This window comes from Pecten maximus, chromosome 14, assembly GCF_902652985.1.
Source record: "Pecten maximus chromosome 14, xPecMax1.1, whole genome shotgun sequence".
NCBI lineage: Eukaryota > Metazoa > Mollusca > Bivalvia > Pectinida > Pectinidae > Pecten > Pecten maximus.
In genome coordinates this window covers 18146234-18171067 of record NC_047028.1, presented here as the reverse complement: position 1 = coordinate 18171067, position 24834 = coordinate 18146234, and the positions used below count along the sequence as shown (strand labels likewise).

Below are 24834 nucleotides of genomic sequence, written 5' to 3'. Positions count from 1 at the left end.
GTTCTTCCGGTTTACTCGATAAACATATAACAGAATCTTCTGAGATCTCCTCAGAAGGCTTCTCTTCCTAGAAGGGTGCAAATCGAGTTGGCCTCTGACTACAATACAAGATGATGTATACTGTGCATTATGGCAATTACATTAAATTATTTTTTTTGATCTACACAACATTAAACGCGAGTTTCTTTTACAAATATTTGGTGGGTATGAAGTACTGATCTGAAATTGATTTTCTTCTAGGACATATAAGTACAATATCAGTATATCACTTTGACAGAACAGGGCTTTCCTAATTGAATGATCAAGACCTTTCATACATGACCTGGTAGGGATACAGGCCTCGCAAGCCTTTTGATTTTTATGTTGCAGCTACCACTTGCACACAGGATTAAGGACATCAAGTTGACAACAATGATAATGTCAGCATGCACATACAAAACTGTACAGGATTAGTATCCAAAACAAGAATTTATTATTCAAAACATTTTTATTTTTAAATATTCTTCATAATCATAATAAAGACATTTATTTAAAAAACACAAGGTATATTCATTAAATGCCATGACAGAAGTCACAATAAAATAGTACCTGTGTTACAGGATAGAACATGCTGAAAATGTTGATGACCATTTGGAAAAAATGCTTCAAGTAAAACAGTACAGAAATGTTTTCAGGTGCTGAAAACACTTAAAATTAATAGATATCAAATGTAGCGCATAATAAATTTACTGATAAAAGATCTAAAGTTATAAAAATAGAAGTTCTTGTACATATTGCAAACAATATTTAAAAACATTTTCAAAAATAATTTTCACTTGCTTGGCAGATTTGAGACCACCTCTCTTCCTAGCCAAAAGAGTTATTTTAGCAGATTGTTGGATATCATCTTTTGACATATACACAAATGTAGAATGCCAATTTTTTTTTTTATATATATTTTCCTTTGAATTAATGAGTTTGCATTTCTGAGTAGATTAGTTATCAAGGAAAAATCGAAAGTTTTGATTTTAGTGGGACTGTGACAACAAGGAATGAGAGAAAGGCAAAGGAGAAGATGAAGACAGGAAAAGAGAAGGACACAGAGAAAGGATAGTTAAACATTCTTCCATTTCAATATACAGATTATAAATTGAACTGTATGGAGGAAGTTTGGGAAATAATATGTTGTAGGAAAGATTTTTGGAAGTGACAAACAGAATGCAAAGTTCATTCAAAATTTCTATGATATAGTATCTGAAACTATCAACCTTCCCTCAACCATTTATGAGAAATACGGTTAATCATGAATCATTATTCTTCGAAATTTGTGGGTTCTCTTCTGATATACACAGGTGTTGAGTCCTTATACTACATACTCACATGTCTCGAGTTCTTATACTACATACTCGCATGTCTCGAGTTCTTATACTACATACTCGCATGTCTCGAGTTCTTATACTACATACTCACATGTCTCGAGTTCTTATACTACATACTCGCATGTCTCGAGTCCTTATACTACATACTCGCATGTCTCGAGTTCTTATACTACATACTCGCATGTCTCGAGTTCTTATACTACATACTCGCATGTCTCGAGTTCTTATACTACATACTCGCATGTCTCGAGTCCTTATACTACATACTCGCATGTCTCGAGTCCTTATACTACATTCTCGCATGTCTCGAGTTCTTATACTACATACTCACATGTCTCGAGTTCTTATACTACATACTCACATGTCAATGGCTCAGGTGAAAATACTTGCTTCTTCTAAGACACATCACTCTTTAAAACTCTACCTCTCATACTTATTTGCTGGTAATTAACTACATACTGCCAACACACTGCCATGTCGAAACACACCACTAGTTTGAAAAGAAAATGTCCTGGTTTTCCATTTGTCTATGGCAGACTTATAAACTCTTCTGTCATGTCCAAACACACCACTGGTTAACAGATGAAATGAACTGTTTCTCCATTTTTTCATCAACACTTCACAAACAACCACAAGCGAGACTCCACACACTGATTCAGGCGAACGTCCACTCCCATTCTTACATGGCAAAACACCACAAACAAGAACACTCACAATTGATGACCTCACACATACTCTCACAAGACACATTGCACATTCATTATCATAACCCTGACAAAATATGTGTTGTGTGTCTGGTTTTGGTTCCAAAACTATTTAGGCAAGTAGGTATGTAAAACTTGCTCAAATGCAACATTGCAAAGTCATACATAGACTGCAATATAGACTTTAAATGTGCATATCTAGAATTAATTTAGCCACATTATAAAAGTATGTAGCGATAGTGAAATTAAAAAGCAAAACCTTATAAGTCAGAATTGTATCAAAATATTTGCAGCTATTTGACCTCTTACATCAAGGTCAAGTTAGCAATGACCTCAATCCAGTGCACTAGTTTTGTCAAGGTATCTTGATAAAGTTATGGTTCAAGACCAGACTGTATTTAAGGACCAACAAACACCCTCATTTCAAAATGGAGACAAAGACATTAGTAAGGAATGTAGGTTAAGTGGAATCCATTTTGTCTTTTCCTACATACTTTGCACTCCCAAAATGTGTTTCATTTAGGAGTTATCAATATTATCAAGGGTAAGTTCACATCTATATGCGTATACTGTTTTGACCACTTACACTCCTTGCAGCATTTTGATTAACTACTCTAATTATTTACAAAGTCTATTACCTATGTACATTTTAACATCTAAGACTAGGAACATGTTATCAAGCTGGTAAAATATTGTGATTTAATATACAAATGGTATATGATTATCAGTAAAAGGTTGCCTTCTTATTAACCATACAAATGATATACTTGTATTGGATAATTAAAGAGTTACCTTTCTGCTTTTGAATCGATCAACAAATATTTAACAGGGAGAATGATATCATTATAGTCTATGTAGATATCTGAGAAAGATCTTATTGCAATCTGTATACAAATGTCAGCAAGCAATAAATTGAAGGTTTTTGGAAAAAAAATTGTGAAAAAAGTGACCTTTATAACTGTATTCAAAAACCATAAATCTACAGTCAGTAATTTTATATAGTCCAAGCCAAGTTGAAACAATAGAAAGCAACTTCAGTGAAATTATATAGCAATTGATATTTTTTCGGCTATGTTATTTACATTTGCTATTTGCCATCAAATATTTTATGCTTGAAATAACACCTAAACAAATCTGCATTCTAAGATCTACTCATAGATTTTAGGAAATATGGCACTCAGCTTTGATCAGTTCTTACATAATCACACAAACTCACACTTTATACTTTCAGCTTGTTAATGTCAACACATATACACTATATGATAATTATTGACAATTTTTCCACTGCATTTTCAGTTCAATTCCTTTAAATATATATCAAGAGTTAATGGTTTCCACACAAAATATAAATCATCATTTTGTTTCTCTTAAAAATATTTAAAGAACTTTACAAAACATTTAGGAACCCTGTTTCACCTACCGTGTATATTTACTGGGGGTTTACAAAAATGTCATGTTGTTATATGTGTTGCTCTGACATCAGACAAAAGACAGGTCTAGATCCATGCATACTGTCCTGTTGTATTGTTGAAAAGTATATGAGAATCATACCAGGCCAAACTGTGTAATCCTTAACACAGCGAGGCTTGATATGACAGTCATAGTACAGTAACATGTGATGGAATATATAAATCACTTTATAAAAGGATTAAGAATAGATAAATTTGTATCAAAAAATTAAAATGTTTAAAAATGTTTCACTTGTTAAGTTTCTAAAATCTCAGAATTTAATAGTAACAGACTCATGATTCTATTAACCCTATACAATTTAATCTATTCCATCATTTTTTTCCAAGAGTTCATGATTAATGTTCTGCTTCACGCCAGACAAAAAACTCAAAATTTACCGCAACGAAATAATTCTGGGTAAAATATCAAAGCTCAAATTAAAACAAATCAAATTAGGTAAGAGCAATTCATGATTTATTATAAGTGGCACTATGATCTGCAATATTTGACAAAATTACACCCAAGAAATACAACAGAATGACGATTCACTCAACCACTTTCCTGAGAAAGGTGATGAGTGAAGCAATTATAACTATACAATAAAATTCACACAACGTTCATGAGGAGATTTACAAGTCAATAACTCAATGATTTACTGCACTTCAGATAAATCTCCATGATAAGTTTGTGAAATGTTGATAGTCTATCCACACAGCAAGATCTCCTAGAACAAACTAATAAACCTCACAGTTGGGGATTTCTGCTCTAAAAGGGACACAGCTAAATGTTCATAGTTCTAACAAGTGAACCAATGATAATACATTCTTGCATAAAATCTTAAAAAGTAAACCTTAATCATTGAGTATGTTTGAGAATGAAGACTTGGACAATTCTCCTTTGTAACTTAACAAGTAGCATTCTTCCTATTCCTGGTAGATTTTCTCTTAAATGTTGATTTGGGTTTTGTTCATTGAACACATGTAGACATCATGATTATAAATAGTGATATGCTTCACACTCATACAAATGCTATTTACACACATTTTCAACACAACTCTTTCTTTTCTTCACACAGTCATCATCCAAAACAGTCACAAAACACATTACAATCCTGTATCACAACTCTTCTCAACTCGTCAGCTCATCACTTTTCAAGGTCGGCAGCTTTGCAACTTCATAAAATACCCTGAAAAAAAAAAGAAAAAAATTAATATAACCATTTTATTCCAATCAACATGAGCAAGTAAAGACCATTAGTAACTGATTCAAACAAAGTTAAATTGGATTATTTCAAATTACTCTATTTACTCTTATTACTGTACCTAAACTTGTTTTGGCAATATCACATGGGTAAATACCTGCTTTTATACCTTATAGAGTATGCAGAATTTATACAGTGCTGAAGGATACTGATCCAGTACATTTTCAATGGTGATATTGTTTCCCTGACAGAACATTTTTTCTAGCACCTATTTCCTTAATTGATTGTGGCTTTGACACTGAACCTGTCATGAAAAATACCTCTTTGAGCATTGTTTATGAAGGAAATGTAGTACCTGTGTGAGTATTTCGACTTGATGGTTGTGAGTTGTCGAGAGGGAGACGCTAACATGGTGTTCAGTTCCTGCATCAAGGGGAGCAGTTGTTCAGTCTGATAGCCGGTGTAGTACTCCAGAGTCCTGTTCTGTAATCCAAGTGAATGTATATAAAAACCACATCAAAACAGACTTATCAATATTTTGTTTCAGCATATTTATAAAAAAGAAATTCAGTTTAAACATTTATATCAACATTCAACATTACAGAAATTTACTTTTGCAATAACAGTATTTCCTGTTAAATGCTATTCAAAGGGTGACCAGTCATTATTTCAGAGAAACAACTGCTTGTATCCAAAAATGACTTTGGTCTGAAAGGTGAGACTTGTCCTTACCCAATCGCCACACTTCTTCATCCTGAATGCCAGACATAAACAGGCAGATGCCATCTCAGATTCACGGTACTTCAGAAAGTCATACTCCATGAGTGACATCTCCAGAACGTATCGAGCCAGTGTCAAAGTCTCCATGGAAGCCCGGGCACACTGTGGGAGAAAATAGTTATAAACAGAAATTACATAGCGACCATCTCACTGAAATATTGCAATAAAAAATATTGAATCTCAAACAAATTAAAAAAAAAAAACTACATATTAAAGAAAAGTTATTAAAACATGAAATCTTTCATGCACACAAGCTATTTTAGGAGAAAAATTCAAGCCAAACTTATAATCTTAATCTTAAGATTGTTTCAAGATACCAGGGCCTAAAACGAACACTTTTGAAATATTACATATGTATATAATATCTTCAATGCTTGATGACACATGGATATGATCATTGGGAATCCCAGATAGGCATCTGAAAATGTTAAACATCTGTTTCTCAAAAATGAAGAAAAGAATTCAACCGTACTATTTGTAGATAAATTAGACATTCCTGGAAATCAATACAGAATAAAATATTTTCACTTACTTGATTAGAAATGGACTAACATAAGCAAATAATACAGAATACCTTTCTTTCTTTCTACCAAATACCGACCAGCACAGACTATTCTTTGCAGGAAAATCTGACATTGTAACTTGAAGAGATTTCTAAATGTTCAAGTCCTGAAGACCTACTGCTGATATTCAAAACTGACAACAACTGAAAAACTATACTGCAAAATGAACTTATCACATCAATCTCACCCCAGTTTAACAATATTGTATCAAAATACATAAATTCACCGGAATATTATTGTCTTCCATGACAATTAGAATGCATATTCAATACATCTGGTGACCTATTACCTAAAAGACCAACATGAGTTACGACTTCAGAGAATGAACATGAGAACATTATTTATAACCAAATTATGTACAATGGACAGCATTTCCCAACAGAGATTCATTCTATTTTTTTTTTGTGTTTTCTGAACTGTGAATTATGATATTTTTAAAGGGTGACAACTTGAACTGATTAAATGAGCATGACTTGACCTACCTTGGCATATCTGCGAAGGAATCTGTAAGACAGTGGCATCCCAATGTCAAAGCCAATTGTCTTCAAGACAGAACGCTCCATGGCAAGGAAGTCGTTCTTAGTGTAGGCATCGTCACAGATGTACAGGAAGTCAGCTACCATGGGAGGGCATCTCTCCTATAAAAGATGGAAATATTTCATATATACACAAAAATATTTAGAATGCAGTATCTAGTTCATACAGTAATAATTAATCAAACAATTATCATACTAAACCTATGGTAACAGTTTATGATATGGATGATTATTACTCCCAAAAGAATAGTAGATCACTTTTTTTGTCAGAAATATTTGTATAATTAAAACATCTATAAGGAGAATTGTAGATTTAAACCGTGTTTACCTTTCATTAGAAAAAATACTTACATCAAATTTACATGAGATGAAGAGAGCTGCAGCCCCAACCAGCTGTAGTCGTTCCTTAGACACATTCTTGGTTGTGAGGTACAAGTCCACCAACTTCACAGCTAGGTAAAGCGTTTCATGGTTGAGCTCAAAGTTCTCTTGGACTTCCACCAGCCAGTCAACCAGTATAGCCCTCATATTGGTCGTCAAGGATGTCTGCTTTTCCATGTATGTAGGTACCATGAATTTCAACTGTGAAAGACAAAGGGGAAAGTGTTATTTTCACTGTAATTCTACATAAAAAGAAATTTTATTTAAATTGTTTTGAATATTTGGTTTTGTAATCTTGTCTGTTTGTTATATAATAATAATAATGAACAAATTGTGTATGTATATAATTCAAAACATCATTTTACTATATATTACATTAAATCAATGTAGCTAGGAAGACATCACATTTATCCCTCTGGATTTGTTCCATCTTTTAGTAATCAGGTATTGACCGTTGGTCATTGGTCAGCATTAAAAAATTATGTTGTTTTCTCACAAATGCATTATGTTACCATCACAAATGAATGACATAACAAGCAATACATGCTCACAAGATCACATAGCTCTGCATTATGAAAAGGGAGAATAAATTTAATTTCATGTTTAAATTGCAGTGTTACATGTAGACAATATATGAACTTAATTCAAGTGACTTACCTCCCTTTCCTTGTAGTACTCAAAGATGAAAGAGGCATAAAGGGCAACCTGGGCAATATCTGTCATGTTCTCCTTGTCCACATCATCCACTCCCTACAAATAAACAACACAGTAGGTCAGTGTATTACACTGGCGGATAGTATCTGTAGAACACATTTAAAATATAGTTTTCACTGGTCCTTCTAATGTTTAACATGGCCATTTCAGAAATACCGGTATTATATGTCTGACATGTAACAACACTGATGTTATTAATAGAAAGTAAGCAAATTTGATACAACATGGATCTCATGACCATACAAACACTTACATCTGGAGGGGCAGCAAGAACTTCTTCTTTAGTGTACGTTTCATTCAAAACTTCTATATCGTCAAGACTGCAACAAAGAAAATGAATATATTTAACCATTGCATTTAGAAAGGATGATGTCTTTTAAAAGTGCGCTTTTTGAGTTGATAATGATTATATTTATGGTGAACCAACACTGTTGTAGTACCTCTGATTGGTTAAAAATGGAAAACTTATATTTTCATTGCAAAATCTTAAATTTTCACTGCTCTTCACTGCAGTGAAAATACAAATTTTATTAGTTTGATGAATTTCTGTACTTTACTGGCAAAAATGAATAAATGCTATACTGTAATCAATTAATCAGTGTAGCTTACTAAAAGAAAATGTTTTCATTTCTTAATCTAAATCAAGAATCATTATAAAGGAGTACACCTGTCAGAGGAAAACCTGATACTGGACTACTATCTACTGGTTTACAGCAATAGATGGTTTGGCAAGATCCTGTTTTGACTTTCTTGTTTGGATAATGGATTTTGAAAATTTCATAAAAATCTTGTGGTTTTTTTTATACCTGACTTTTGATGATGAAAGACTTGAGGATAGAGAGCTTGAGGAGCTTGTGGATTCTTGTGAACTGGTATAGGAGGAGCATGTGGATTCTTGTGAACTGGTGAGAGATCGACTTTCCTGTGACAACTGGATAACATTTTCATCAAGCTCCAAAACATCCTTTGATTGCCTTTGCCTCTTTTTCTCTGGGCGTATCTTCTGCTTCGGCTCTTTCGTCGCTTTTGGTGGTCGAACTGGTTTACTTGTTGTTTCCACAACAGCTTTCAGTGGGAGTTTTGATTTCTTCAAATCCTTTTTCTGTTGCTGTGTCTTTTCATTCAAGGCCTGCAAAATGTGATTTGAAGTATTATTTCATTGTTTCTAGATCTGTGTCCCTTAAATCTACTGTTTCAAATGCAGATACTTGAATTTAGTCTCATATATTCCTTTTCACACACAAGTTTATAGTGTAAGGTGACAACATGATCTTTCTCTGAGTCTGAATGGTTGGTTGGTAAATGTTTCATGTAAAAAAATGTTGTATCAGGCCAATTAAGAACACTCTGAATGTGAAGCAACCATGCCACTAAATAATGTGATCTTTAAATAAATGCTTGAAAACTGATTTGGTGTCATCATTCTACTTACATTTGTTATATCTCCAAATGCTGCCCTCCTCTTTTGGGTAGTGTCATCATGCCTTTTGAAACCTCCCACCTGGGCTTGTGAAACTGCATCATGATGGATCTGAAATGTTGGAAATGAGGCAGATTATAATATGTAGTCAAATACAAATTTATTTAAACTTAACATTTACATAACAGATAAAATACAAAATATGACAGATCATTTAATGATATTCAATAAGTTTATAGTTATATAGGCTTATATTTTCTTAAAACCTACCAAGGCTAGCCCTTTCTGCATGATCACAAGCGTTTGAAATTGAACCATTTGACGGTTAATTGAGATAGAAAAATCAATAATAAATCAAGAAATAGTAATACTCTGATTTTTCAACATAATCTCATATGCTGAATTGTCAGAATTTCAAACGCTTGTGCTTTATTTTCAGTCATATGTTTCCAATGTCTAAATATGGAACATTCAGAAATATAGACCAATTCTCTAGCAATTGAATATCATTAACTTATATAATTATAGCAATATCTTGCATAAATATTGCATTAAATAACATTTCAAAATGTGTAAATTCAACAACAGGTTTTATTTGAATTCAATACATCAAACTACGAACGCGTGACAAACCACATGCCACATCACAATACATAGAATCTACAATGTTTGGCGTGGGCAGCTGGCTGGGGCCGGCTGGCTGTACTACTACTAGCTTTTCTTACAAAGATGATTGAGGAAATGAATGGGGAACGATACCAAATCGAATAAAAACTCACTTTAGCGACTGATTTCCCCTTTTTAACATCGCCATTCTGCTGAGAGGTCTTCTGCTTCCGTGCGTTCAACATTTTTACGATTTTTTAGAAAACACCGAGTGGATGTTGCTTTGGTACAGCTGGCTGTGTACGAATGTGTTTCTAATAAAAATCACACACACATATCATAAAAGTCAACAGTCAATTCCAGAACTTTCCTCTCCTAATAGGACTTGACGTTTTTTTCCACGTTCCAATTGTAAATGCAATGCTAGGTACAAAATTATAAATGTAAACAAACTTGTGCTATCGCCATCAGCTTGTTCGAATGTTTGAATTTTGTCCCAATGCCAAGCGCTCTGATTGGTCAGAATAAAAATACAAGCATTGGCCATCTAGCGGACAATAATGAGTAAAGGGAAGCTACTCTTGCACTCCGAAAGCCAACTTGTCCACTAAGGTACTCTGGAACTAGATTCTACGTGAAAGCGAAAATAAAAAGTTATTCTTACCAAGTTGTTCATTTCGAAAAATTGTTTCAGTGATGTCCATTTTCTCGTTGTAGTTGTAGCGGTAGAGACCATTGCGTGCGAGGCTTGTAATGAAGCATTCTGCTGAGGTTGGAGGACATCTTCCTTGTTTTTCACAAAATTTGGAATTTTAGACTGATTCTTAGTTCGCTGTGTCTTTGTCCTGATTTTGGATATTTGTCTCCTTGACTCGGTCACGACAGGAACTTTCAAAGGAATTTTTGACTTCCTGTCTTTTTTCTGAGCTTGCGGCTTTGCGACACTAAATTCCTAGATAACAGAAAGAGTAAAATACCATTATCATTGTGTCACGTAAAAAATAATTCAGTTAAAATCGTAAAATCAAATAGATAAATGTTCGAATTTTGTTTAAGTGTGTTTAAGGTATCGAAATTATAATCAATTATGCATACAATATTAAAACCGGAGTATTAGAGAAAAAATAAATAGAAAAAAAATTAAGTGTAATTTTCAAACTTATCGGTGTGGGATAATTGCTAACATTCAATTATTCAATCTATAAGAAATTTAGGTACTGTTTTTCTTAAAGGAAATTAAAATATAATCCCGTTTTGTTTAATTAACATTAGGAGTACCCTTCATCTTCATGATAAATTTGTTTCTTGACGAAATAGCCACGTGCTGTGTAGTACTTACATTAGTGATATCTCGTGGACCAAAGACAGCAGTCCGCTTAGGGTTGGGGGTGGTGAGGACATACCGAAGACGTTTGTTACACTCCCCGCCTTTACTGGCGTACGGGACGGGATCGTGATGTATCTGTCATAGAAACATATTTTAGCGTCAATTCTTTATTTTCCTCATATGGAGAAAAAAGAACAGACGAATATTTAACAAATCGCAGAAAAAGTAAGGAAAATAGAGAAAAATAAATGTATTGAAATATTCTTTATTTGTTATCTTCTCTTAATCTTTCTTAAATATTTAGGATTTAACTGCAAATTTCATATTAGAGAGAGAAAAAAATCGATGACGTTAACACGATCATTCCTCACCGTGAATGGTGTATTTCATAACAAATCCGCGATAAAATACACTTAAGAAACAGATTTATTTTGTAGGGTAAAAAAATGGTGCTAATAAAAATTATTCTATAATCGTCTGCAATACATTTTATACATAGTTTATCAAAATGTAGAAAGAAATTCCACATTATTGTTCATAACAAAGCCGTACAATAAAGAATAAGGTGAAAACATTATTTCACAGCTTTCACAATGCATTATAAACGAAAAAACACCAAATAAAGTTAATACTATTTTACAGTACTCACTTTGCAATTGATCTGGAAGAACTCCGTCAGTGTTGTCCATTTCTTCTCGACAGCCATGATACTTACTTATCTTACCTTACTGAATTTTCCTTCTGTTGTCTTCAAATTCAGCGATATGACTTGGATACCAAAGAACATTCAAGTATCGCTTATATAGATATGGAGTATATTTTCCTGTGAAATGTTGTTTTTTAAAACTCAAATACCTCCACTCAAAAAAGCATCAGTTAAAATCATACCAATGATAGGTGTGTTTACTTATGTATGATAAGTATACTCCAACGCAAATTAACAAGGTTGTGTTTATTTTATGAATTTTTAACAAGCCGCGTGATGCTCAACCTCTCGTTGACGTTTAGGTATTGTTTGTTTGTCTCGGTGATCAGGTAAACAGCATGATGTGGCTGACATACATATAATGGTACGATAGCCTAATGAGTACGAGAGGGCAATTAAGCATGGCTAATTTGACATATTGATTAATCAAAGGTAATTAGTACAGCGCTGGACTACGTTGTAAACTTAATCAGCCATGATATTCCATGAAAACGATGGGAAAAGTTCAAATCAAAGTAAAATTTAAAAGTTATATCAATTTACTATTGTGAAAAAAACCCACCCAACCTCCCAGAGAAACGGGACGATGGGCTGGTAGATCTTGTAATGATCGAACTGTTACTTTGTGTTCTAATGCTGTTGGTAACGAGTATTATTATGTATTTGTTTGTAATTATGAATTAGTATGCCAATTAGAAATTTATACATTCCATACTATTAGTGTTCATATTCTAACCTGACAAAAATAATTAAAAAAAAGGTTTAGTTTCTCTCTGTTCTCTAATGTTCGTATGCTCTCAAATTTTAGTAAGTTTGTTGAAAGACTTGATAATTCTGAAGAGTGCATGAAATGTGTTGTGTCCGCCATTTGTAAAATTTGCTTTTTATATGCGACCTCTTACACAAATCTGAAAAAAATCTGTACCTAGTACTGGTACTGTTTACAAGGAGAGGACTTCATGGATTGGTATTTTACAATAAAATCGAGCGAAACAATGTCTTACTACGTATACCCAGAGATATGTCTCTGGTATACCCCCCGCATGTATAGAAAATAAAGATGAAAATGTACAAACTTCAACACGTACACGATCGACTTTAACTTATAGTTTTAGGGATAAAATCAGATTTTGATCATCGTGTGATCCTTTGATTTTCACAAAGTGTATTGACTTGCTGTTCTGAATTTTGTAACACAGGGACTTGACACGAATTTCCAACCCACGGTCCATATAATATGCATATTACATTGACTGTCGGCTTGGAATTTGTGCTAAGCCCCTGTGTTTTATAACATGCGTATAAATTGTAGCGTATTCTTAGTTCTGTTGTTGGCGGTGTAGTGAAAACAATAATTTGAAAATGCATTCAATAAATCGCTAAATTGACTGAATTATTTTCGCCATAGTGTGACGAAATAATGCATATATCTACAGAGATCGTTGTAGACTGCGAATATGATTGGGTCAATATCGTTGTGAGATGAAGCTTAGGGGATACCAAGTGTATCAAATAAATGACCAATTAATGCCATTGAAATCCTTCAAGGTAACCGAGGTCAAATCCATTACTTATTAGATATAACAACAAAGAGTTGTTCATAAATCTTGACAATCAAACTCTTCTATCTGCAGGAGTGCCCGTAGGGGTCAATACTCGGTCATGTCTTATATTATAAATTATATATGTAAACTTTATTAAATCATAATCTATCTGTATTTTGGAAAATTGGTAAAAGAAATGATTAATGCAATTCATTGCATCTTTGTTTCAAAGAGACGTAATACTACATTACCTGGTATTGTATTTCAAAACAATACTTTACCATTTGTTCAACATAACAAACATCTAGGTCTAATTTCTCCAGTGATGGCAGCTGGTCATATCATATTGACTGTATTGCGAAGTCGGCATACAAAAAAAATAGTATTACTTTAAAAAAAACAATATTTATAGTGTCTAGACATTTTCTATATAAAACATATATTACATTCGTCCCATATTGGAGTATGATAGACTGGGTTGGTTGATCTTAACAACATTATAAAAACTTGAAAATTACTGGTCTACTCATATATGCACCAGAGAGTCACTTTATTTTGAGACAGGATGGGAACTTTTATCTGAACGTCGTAAACAAATTAGCTATCAACACTAGCCTCGGTGTATCATTTTTACCGAATTTTAATCTAGCCCCTCCCCCCTCCACAACGTCATACAGTTCTCAAGTCCCTGTGGTACAGCTCTCTTTGTTTCTGAATATAAAATCACATTTTCCCAAACCTATTGGACTGTGAAAATTAAACAAAATTCTAGAATGCTGTGTTTTTGGCATATGTTTTTGTTTATTCCATCGCGTTGGCTCAAACTGCAACAGAATTAATAATGTTTCTTAGATTATAAATTATAACGTATATGCTTCAATCATAGGGGCATGTCTAGCCTTATATTTAAAAACAAAAAGCCAGAAATACCTATACATATAAAAGACTTTATCTATAGGTATCTCTGGCTTTTTCTAAAAATAAGACTAGGACTGTACGTATCTGGAGTCCGTATTTGGGTTCCGATGCTTTTGCGACTAGGAGCACTTCCGGGTTCCACACAAAGACATGACTGTCATGAGCTCGAGGCTGATGCGGCGTAAACAGCGTGGATAGAAACGTTTGATATGCCTTACAAGTAATATAGTTCCGTGCTGGATTACAGGTAAATAATAAGGCACATTTTATATGTTAAATATAGATTGAAAGAAGAAAAAAAATTAAAACAATTTTAAGGAGGCTCACACCACTCACAATTATACCGGAAATAGTCGACAGAACAGGAAGTCATTATAATATTGTTGTGAAAAAACCAACAACTATCAGAAGTCGAAATTTTCTATTAACAAAAGACCCATTTAAAGAGAGTTGTTTAAATACTTTAAATCATTTAAACCATATGACCTTGAAAGTTAGTCAAGATAATTTATTTTGAACAAACTTTGTAGTCCTTCATTCCAGTAAGCTACAGGCCCAATTTATCAGGTCTCTGGACCTATTGGTCATTGAGAAGAAAGTTTACCTTGGATGCAGCACCATGACGTGGTGGATGAGCTAAAATGTGTAACCACCCCTCACCCCACCCACCCCCGCTTATCGATAATCACCCGGAATATTGCTGCAAAATTTGCAAGTTTTTGCTAACTACAACCAATCATACTTCTCACCTAGCTCACCTGATCTGAAGATTTCTTCTTAACCGCTGATCAGAATTTAACTGAGGTTTGGTTGGAAGCATCCCTACGTGGATGGGATTCAAATTTATACAAATGATGGCACATTACTATTGTGGCAGATTTCAAACTGAAAAAGTGTGTGTAATTTAACTTATACATGAATTTTTGTCATATTTGCTGAAATCCAAGTGAGCGATACATGCCCTCTGGGCCTCTTTTATAAAATATGTAAACTGTCTATATATCCTTTGCCATCTTAACCCAATCATTAGCCTTGTTTTAATACATGACCCAAGCATCCATTTGTAACTGAGGGTAAACCGAGACAGGAGCCCTGTAATGGTTTGTATTTCACTTTTTGTTTCATTTCAGGTCAAGTAGGGAGTATGATGTCGGACTGGACTCCTGTTCCGGTAGGATGCATAAGAGAGTACAGACTGTCAAAAGTTTTTAAGTAGCTTGAATATTGCACACGTCATGTTTTGATGTGTATTTGTCATCATGGCTATATATGTATACAGTGCAGAGTTTGAGTTAGAGCTGTTCCTAGTTTTAGAAGTATTGAAATTAAGGGTGATCCCATGATTTTTGGGAATTCCATTCAAGCTATACAGAAGCATTTATTCTGAAAATGAGCCTGCTTATAAAGTATGCAGTGCAAACAAGGACTATGATAGTTTTATCGATAATAATCTGATGTAACGGTGGAATGAGAGGTAAGCAGATAGAGTACAAAGAGTCTTAGCCCGAGTTTCCTCTGACCCTTACACCATGTCTGGTCAGCCAGGGCTAGAGGAAACTAAGCTAAAAAAGTCTATATTATAAAAAGAATAAGATATAATGGACATCAATTATCAAATTAATTATGGTTATATTTAATTATATCTAATAATGTATTTTATCTAAATATTTGTGAAATAAAGAAATCATACATTTTAGATATACGTATATGTATTATTCAAAATTATTAGATTGATCATCTTATTAAAAAATTATTTTCCTAAAAATCATTTCTTATTTGGATGTTAAATGTGCTGCTAAAAGGGTGTTCCACGTGTAGTAATGACATGTTTGTCATGTAATTCATTATCTATATCTATATCTATGTATATCTATGTAGTAGGTATGCATGTATAGTAAACACGTTATCAGTGATATCCAGGTAAGTTTATCACACCATCTCCGTCATAAATGTTTGTCGACGGTCTGTATCGCTGCGATAAAATCTGGATATTACTAGCCAGTTCCGAAAATCCTTGGAGTATGAAATGATGATGTGGCTGCTTTAGTTCAAGGTCACTAGGTTCAATGTCACTACCCGTATATTCACATTAAGGTCTTCGATTAAAAAGGTCAAAGGGGACTCGGGTGACTGAAAGATGTCTGGTTTTCAGTCTGCTGTAATTAGGAGTAGCTATCAGGTACTGTAACATATTTTGTAATGCTTAGACATAAAAATCCTATCATGCACTTAATTGAAAAAATGAGGAACAGTGTTCTTAAGGAATTGCTAATTGCCTTATATTGGGTATAAACTTAAAAAGAGTTTGTAGGAGTTAAATTTTCTCTTTTTCATGACAGCATATATTCTCTTCAGTTTAACATAGGTCAGACTTGGTTTGCACTGGCATGCTTGCTTTGTCATTGTAGTCCTCTTCTGTCATCAGTGTGAGGAAACTATAACAGTGTGAAACAAAGTGGTATGATTGATTGATTGTGATTAGATTCAAGACAAGTTCAAAGCATACACAGATGTTACAGTGTGTTGATGGACAGACATTGCTTGGTCTATATGGTGTATTTGTGTCCAATTTATGTACTCGATGATATTTCACTTAATATAAAAGTAGATTTGGGTCATTAAAAAATCTAAATTTTGTATACAATGTAGGTTATACTATATATATATATTCTAATTGAACTTTGCTATTTTGCAATTATAATAAGTCCATTTTTCATTAGAGTGACAGCTATATACTAAAGACATATATGTATCCCAAACAGAAAGTCGTTTAGTTTAGCACAGTAGTTCATGGATAATTATGACGTCATACGACATCACAATGTTTATGAAACAACTGTCATCTGATTGAACAACCAAAATGTACTTCAGGGCATATACAATAATGTAAAATCAAAGTAAAAGCCATCCTGATGTCCGCCGCCTAGCAGTTGAAACATATTGACAACTGGATTTTGAGGAATTAATTTCAGAGTTTAAATAAGAACTTCCAATTGTAAATGTACATGTGTTCAATATAATTTTAGCTCCCTTGGTCTGAAGGATAGATGAGCTTGTGTAATGGTGTTCCATTGTCTGTCATCCATCTGTCAAATTGTGCCCTTGAAATTTAAGTTGTTCTCCATTCTGTAACAAGATCCTGTGTTGATATCTTACAGTCAGAAATCAGCCTTGTCAGCTAAAGAAATGTTAAATTTGTATAAACATTGTATCTGTTATAAATAACCTTGATGGTATATCATAATTGAAATAATTATACAATGAATAGACAGCTGGAAAATGCCAGTTTTTTTTAAACAGGAAAATATGTATTGATAAAAAAATTGTTTTGAAAATCTAAAAGTAGTGCTGACTATGCTTTCTAACAAGGTTGAGGTTTGTGGTGAAGGAAAGATATAAATTATAAGTACATGTACACACACTGACCACAGCTAGGCTGCTTCATCACAGGTAATCTGATCCCATCAGTAAACAAAGCTAAGATTATCTAATTGAGCTCCAGGGAGTAGTTTGGTCTTCTAGAGACTGGGGCATGTGAGATGTTTCTAGTTTTAAACTAGGGGGAGGGGGAGGGGGAGGGGTTGGGGGTTGGGGGTGTTAGGCTTATTGTAAGAATCTTTGGGGCTGGCAGCAAATCTATATATGTATTACATGTACCCTTTCTTGTCTAGTTCTGGAGCACCACATTCATCTTTTAATAAGCCCATGCCAGGTAATATGTAAAATATAAGTACATGTATTTTTTTTGTCAAATTATCGTAGTCGAATAACCGAAACCAATTTTTTTTAACATGATTCAAGAGAAAATGGTTTTGGTTTTTTGAATTTTTACCCCAATAAACAAAATACCCTATTAAGCGTTACCCAATTAACTGGAATGTACTGTACATACAAATTATAATGCTGTAAATTAATGTCTAGTTGGGTAATCCTAATTATGCCTTCTGGTATTTCATTTGCTGACAAATACTAGAGGTACTTTTTAATTCGTTGTATTGCAATAAGCTCCCTTCTAAAAGTTTTAATTTATTCATTTTACAAAAGTTGCGAAACAAGCTACATATAATATTATCCTATATTTATGTAATGACCTACCCCTCTTGAATATAATTCAATCCCACTAGATATCACCCATCCCTCCTAAATATCACCCTTCCCTCCTAGATATCACCACCTCCTCCTGAATATCACCCACACCTCCTTAATATCACCCACCCCTCATGAATATCACCCATCCCTCTCAAATATCACCCATCCCTTCTAAATATCACCCATCCCTTCTAAATATCCCCACCCCTCCTAAATATCACCCTTCCCTCCTAGATATCACCACCTCCTCCTGAATATCACCAACTCCTCCTGAATATCACCCATCCGTCCCAAATATCACCCACCCCCTCCAAAATATCACCCACTCTGTCTAAATATCACCCACTCCTTCTAAATATCCACACCCCTCCTAAATATCACCCACACCTCCTAAATATCACCCACCCTTCCTAAATACCACCTACCCTTCCTAAATATCACCCAGCCCTCCTAAATATCACCCACCCTTCTAGATATCACCCACCTCTCCTGAATATCACCAAGTCCTCCTGAATATCACCCATCCGTCCTAAATATCACCCACCCCTCCTAAATATCACCCACTCCTCCTAAATATCATCCACCCTTCTAGATATCACCCACCCCTCCTAGATATCACCCACACCTCCTAAATATCACCCACCCTTCCTAAATATTACCCACACCTCCTAAATATCACCCACCCTTCCTAAATGCCACCTACCCTTCCTAAATATCACCCAGCCCTCCTAAATATTACCCACCCTTCTAGATATCGCCCACCCCTCCTGAATATCACCAACTCCTCCTGAATATCACCCATCCGTCCCAAATATCACCCACCCCCTCCAAAATATCACCCACTCTGTCTAAATATCACCCAGCCCTCCTAAATATCCCCACCCCTCCTAAATATCAACCACACCTCCTAAATATCACCCACCCTTCCTAAATACCACCTACCCTTCCTAAATATCACCCAGCCTTCCTAAATATCACCCACCCTTCTAGATATCACCCAACCCTCCTAAATATCACCCACTCCTTCTAAATATCCCCACCCCTCCTAAATATCAACCACACCTCCTAAATATCACCCACCCTTCCTAAATACCACCTACCCTTCCTAAATATCACCCAGCCCTCCTAAATATCACCCACCCTTCTAGATATCACCCAACCCTCCTAAATATCACCCACTCCTCCTAATTATCACCCACCCTTCCTAAATATCACCCACACCTCCTAAATATCACCCACCCTTCCTAAATATCACCCATCCCTCCTGAATATCACCCTCCCCTCATAGATATCACCCTCCCCTCCTTAATATCACCCACGCCTCCTAGATATCACCCTCCCCTCCTAAATATCACCCACCCTTCCTAAATATCACCCACCCTTCTTAAATATCACCTACCCCTCCTAGATATCATCACCCTCTCTTACATTTTACCCACCCCCTCCATATCATCTACCCCTTCTAAATATTGCCTACACCTAATTTTGAATAAGAGTTTATGAACTGTATGACAATAGGCTATCCTGGAAATTTTAGATAGGGCTTATCATAGGATAAATATGGTACATGTGTTATACTGTGTCTCAAGGTTGTTTCACTCTGCCTGACCTTGAACACAAATGTCTGTATGCATGGTCAAACCCCCAACAGTGGACATTTGATCTACATCTAATCATGTGAGCATGTTGACCACTTGATGCTGTCAGTCAGGTGTCCAGTAGGTCAGCTTGAATTCTTAACTGTGTCAAGTTTGATTATTCATTGATGGACCCTATAGTCACTGAGTGTAGTGGGCTATATAACATTTCACTGGATTTTCCATCCATTCATTTGTTCTTCAGACATACATTCTCATCAGGACCCTAACTGTTGAATAGTTGAAATACATGAAGTTATTTTTTCTGGATAGTAGAATGATTAAATCAACACATGTACACTAGAATACAGTTTATTCTAGATAATGGCTCTCAAAAGATTTTACACTCTATTTAAGGTTATAATCTTGATAATCACACGAGCCAATCAAAATCTATGTTACACACTGGTACATGAAATGCTTGGTTTCCTCCAACAATGTTAGAGGTTAAACGCATGAAAAACTTTTGACAGGCACGTTGCAGTTGGCACAATGATATCACCTTTGACAGGCACGTTGCAGTTGGCACAATGATGTTTGATAATATGATGGCCAACCAGCAGTCTCTATTGTTATAGGAGTACAGCTGGTTTATACTGAAAACCAAACTGAACCTATACATGAATAAACAAAAACAATTTTTGTGTCTCCTACGACAGAGGTTGCAGAGGCGTTGCTTACCCGCCCGCGCTATTGGCGACGATGGAGATAGCCGCATCAACCATGATAATGTTTTGCGTTTAGCTCTGTTTCTGACAAAGCTAGACCAACCAAACCTCGATCCATAGATGTAGCATGGGTAGTATAGAGCCTATCACACTAAAAATATTGCATAGATTTCTACATTTTCAAAGTAAAAATCTCACATTTCTGGATAATAAATGTTACGGTTTTGCATTTAGCTCTTGCATTTTTAGGAGATTTAGTGCTTAGCTCTTGCATATAAGGCTGTTTCTGACAAACTATAAAAGCTACAGCAACCATATAGCTTATATGTGTATCATGGGAATAATTGTATAGCTGAATGCATTACACTAGTAGCTCTTTACTTTCATTAATATATGATTTTTGTTTTTTTTGGGTAATTTCTTGTCTTAAAAGAAAACCCTTGTTAAGGTTTTGAGTTTAAGTCTGTTTCTGACAAAGTGACACAGCTAGACCAACCAAACGAAATGATCCTTAGATGGTCCTGACCAAGTGTTTTATTTTTGTTAGAAATCCAAGATGGTTGCCTGATTGCCAACAGTAATACTATACTTGCTACTGAGTACATATACTACAATAGTAGAAAGACCTTTAGAGTCAGATGCCTGTTACAACCTATGGGCCTCTTATTTAAACTAATTTGATTAAGTGTCCATCCATGAATGGGAATAGATTTTCATATATACATATGTATATGGATTTTATGGATGAAGTTTTGGTGAATTTATTTGTCACCTCAATCAGGGAAATGACTACTGAAGTGATCAGACACAACATGAAATATTTATCATAGTGATATATTTACATTTGTATGGCATTGTCACTATAAAGCCTTTTTGAGAGTTGTGTCATTGATGTTTGTTTAAGTGCCATGCATCACGCGACAGTATCAGCGTAGTAATACAACACAGACCTGCGCAATATTTTGTTCCGGGCCAATATACTGAAAGCATTGTTATAGATAAATTTGAGCAAAAACATATTTTTGTCAAATAATTTATTATGAGAAAACATGCCATATACTTTGTGGGTTTTTTTCAAGCACTATTTTGTTGCCGATTTTGTTTGACAAACTGCACGAGACATGAAGGCTGTTCCAGTTAACGACTAAAATTTGTGTTGCCTGTCGGTAACGTGGGAATTATGAATTTTTTAAATATGATCTGTCAAAGGAAAAAGATCAAATCGTTGGAAAATGTAAATATAAGCGTTGAACTGTTCTTGTATGGTATTTATGATCTATTTGAACGACAGAGCTTTGCAAGCAAACAAATCATAATGCGCTAGCGCACATTATGTTGTTTGCTTGCAAAGCTCTGTCGTTCAAATAGATCATAAATACCATACAAAAACAGTTCAATGCTTGATTAACTATACAAAGCCATATAGTGTCATACATATACAAAATTTGTAGATAACTGTAGTGATTGCTAGTCCCACATACCAGGTAGTTGTATTGCAGTACAGACAGAAAATTTGTTCCAGACCAAGCTTGGAGGTCCCAGTGGTTCAAGCCCCAGACCAAGTTTTGAAATCCCAGTGGTTCATGACCCTAGCCAAGTTTGGAGGTCCCAGTGGTTCAAGCCCCTAGCCGAGTTTGGAGGTCCCAGTGGTTCATGCCCCTAGCCGAGTTTGGAGGTCCCAGAGGTTCATGCCCCTAGCCGAGTTTGGAGGTCCCAGTTACAGGTTCATGCCCCTAGCCGAGTTTGGAGGTCCCAGTGGTTCATGCCCCTAGCCGAGTTTGGAAGTCCCAGTGGTTCAAGCCCTTCGACCAAGTTTGGAGGTCACAGGGGTTCAAGCCCCAGACCAAGTTTGGAGGTCACAGGGGTTCAAGCCCCAGACCAAGTTTGGAGGTCACAGGGGTTCCAGCCCAAAACCCAGTCTTGAGATTCCAGTGGTTCAAGTCCTAGACCAAGTTTTGAGATCACGGTGGTTCAAGTCCTAGACCAAGTTTTGAGATCACGGTGGTTCAAGCCCCTGACCGAGTTTTGAAGTGGTTCAAGCCCTAAACCCAGTTCGGAGGTTCCGGTGGTTCAAGCCCAAAACCGAGTCTGGAAGTTCCAGTGGTTTAAGCCCCAGACCAAGTTTGGAGGTCTCAGGGGTTCATGACCCTAGCCGAGTTTGGAGGTCCCAGTGGTTCATGCCCCTAGCCGAGTTTGGAGGTCCCAGTGGTTCAAGCCCTTCGACCAAGTCTGGAGGTTCCAGTGGTTCAAGCCCCAGACCAAGTTTGGAGGTCACAGGGGTTCAAGCCCAAATTCCAGTCTGGAGATTCCAGTGGTTCAAGTCCTAGACCAAGGTTTGAGACCACAGTGGTTCAAGCCCCTGACCGAGTTTTGAAGTGGTTCAAGCCCTAAACCCAGTTTGGAGGTCCCGGTGGTTCAAGCCCCTAACCGAGTCTGGAAGTCCCAGTGGTTCAAGCCCCTAACCGAGTTTGGAGGTCCCAGTGGTTCAAGCCCTTCGACCAAGTTTGGAGGTCCCAGGGGTTCAAACCCCAGACCAAGTTTGGAGGTCCCAGGGGTTCAAACCCCAGACCAAGTTTGGAGGTCCAAGGGTCGAGTCAAAGCCTGGTTGTTGCATTTTTCATCTCCTAACTGGTGGTCACAGGGATTCAAGCCCCTGACGGAGTCCTGAGGTTCCAGTGGTTCAAGCCTCAGACCAAGTTTTAAGATCCCAGTGGTTCAAGCCCTAAATTGAGTTTGGAGGTCCCAGGGGTTCAAACCCTGACCGAGTCGGAGTTTACAGTGGTTCAAGCCCAAGACCGAGTTTGGAGGTCCCAGGGGTTCAAACCACTGACCGAGTCTGGAGGTTCCAGCCGTTCAAGCCCCAGACCAAGTTTGGAGGTCCAAGGGTCAAGTCAAAGCCTGGTTGTTGCATTTTTCATCTCCTATTACAGTATAATTAACTGAAATTTAGCTAGCACAAAGTGTAGTAGAGGCTTGAAATGTACAGTGAATTTAGTAACACGACAATATGTCGTGGTGATAACAAGAGAGATGGGCACAGTTTGATACACACCGTGATAACTAAAGGTTAGTGTACCCAGAGTAACTGATCTGTAGGACGTTGTATAAGCATAAGTGACCCGTACTTTGACATGGCGAGATATCCACAAGTTTAATGTACTATAGAGTACTACTAAAAACGTTCAACTTGTCATCAACGAACACACTTTGATTACAGCTTCAGTGAGGATATATGATTACAGCTTCAGTGAGGATATACCATACTTTGATTACAGCGTCATACGTGTGAGGATATATCAATTTTAGCTTGATATTCATGGTGTGTGCTTTATAATTATACCCTGGTATCATCTGAGATGGTAAAGGATTCCTACATTGTTGGTTACAATATAAAACAGGTAAGTTTATTATAATGTAGAAATTGAGGCCTCAACCAAGTTAGAAAGCTAGGTTGGGAGGGAGGGTCTGTAGAGGGGATCTATTGGTGTGGAGATCTGAAGGAGAACTATGGAGGAAGACCTGAAGAAGAAAGAAGAAGAAATATGGAAGGGGGTCTGAAGGAGGCGATCTATGGAGGGGGGGGGGGGGGGGGGGGTGTGTTAACCCATTTGAAGGAGGAGAGTCTGAAGGAGATCTATGGAGGAGGGTTTGAAGGAGGAGAATTATAGAGGAGGATTTGAAGGAGGAGATCTATGGAGGAGGGTTGGAAGGATGAGGTCTTTTGGAGGAGGGTCTTAAGGAGGAGGTTTTTTTGGAGATCTATGGAGGAGGGTTTGAAGGAGGTTTGAAGAGATCTGGAGGGGGGTGGTGTCTGAAGGAGGAGATCTGTGGAGGACGGTTTGAAGGAGGAGGTCTTTTGGAGGAGGGTCTTAAGGAGGAGGTCTTTTGGAGGAGGGTCTTAAGGAGGAGATCTAGAGGGGAAAGATCTGCATATGCCTGACTCAAGAGTTCTAGAAAGTCTGATGCCATCTTTAAGGTTGATCTAGGACTAGGGAAGTTAATAACTGACCTAGGATTTCTAGGGAGAAAATGGAAGCCTGAGATTGGAGTACTATGGATGCTGAGTTCTGATCTGTCTGTCAAGTTCTTTTCCATTAGAATTAGAGTTTTGGCTCTGACTGGTGTTGTTTAGTATTACTTGAATTTTCACAGTAAGACCTATAAGAGGGAATATCTATTATGTAAGGACAGTAAGATCTCATTTATCATTTATTACATTTGATTTGCTTGTCT

At 36.1% G+C, this 24834-nt stretch overlaps 2 protein-coding genes across 3 annotated transcripts in view; one reads left to right on the top strand and one right to left on the bottom strand.

Annotated features, from left to right (window-relative positions):
- Positions 1–449: 449 nt before the first annotated feature.
- LOC117342061 (G2/mitotic-specific cyclin-B3-like) lies at positions 450–10210 on the bottom strand. The gene is made up of 10 exons (XM_033904035.1): positions 9886–10210; positions 9119–9217; positions 8493–8815; positions 7940–8006; positions 7630–7722; positions 6943–7173; positions 6538–6693; positions 5445–5594; positions 5068–5195; positions 450–4697 (listed from the first exon to the last, which is right to left on the bottom strand). Exons 1-10 carry the CDS (start codon positions 9955–9957, stop codon positions 4640–4642), a joined length of 1377 nt encoding a protein of 458 aa, XP_033759926.1. The 5' UTR covers positions 9958–10210; the 3' UTR covers positions 450–4639.
- Positions 10211–14338: 4128 nt separating this feature from the next.
- The window catches only part of LOC117342308, a 26297-nt gene continuing 15801 nt past the window's right edge, over positions 14339–24834 (top strand). Inside the window, exons 1-2 of one of the 2 annotated variants that reach the window (XM_033904427.1) lie at positions 14339–14454; positions 15338–15378. In XM_033904427.1, coding sequence (XP_033760318.1) covers positions 15352–15378 — 27 coding nt within the window. In that variant the 5' untranslated portion in view covers positions 14339–14454; positions 15338–15351. Of the gene's footprint in view, positions 14455–15337; positions 15379–22552; positions 24000–24834 lie in introns of those variants that run through there. The other variant, XM_033904426.1, reaches the window with a different exon arrangement.

Bases quoted from the DNA above. Each gene is read 5' to 3' on its own strand.
- LOC117342061 (XM_033904035.1), bottom strand. From the start codon at position 9,957: ATGTTGAACGCACGGAAGCAGAAGACCTCTCAGCAGAATGGCGATGTT. The intron at 7,723-7,939 runs GTAAGTGTTTGT...GTTTATTTGTAG, and splicing joins TTCTTGCTGCCCCTCCAGAT to GGAGTGGATGATGTGGACAA. The intron at 5,595-6,537 runs GTAGGTCAAGTC...TTTCTCCCACAG, and splicing joins TCCTTCGCAGATATGCCAAG to TGTGCCCGGGCTTCCATGGA.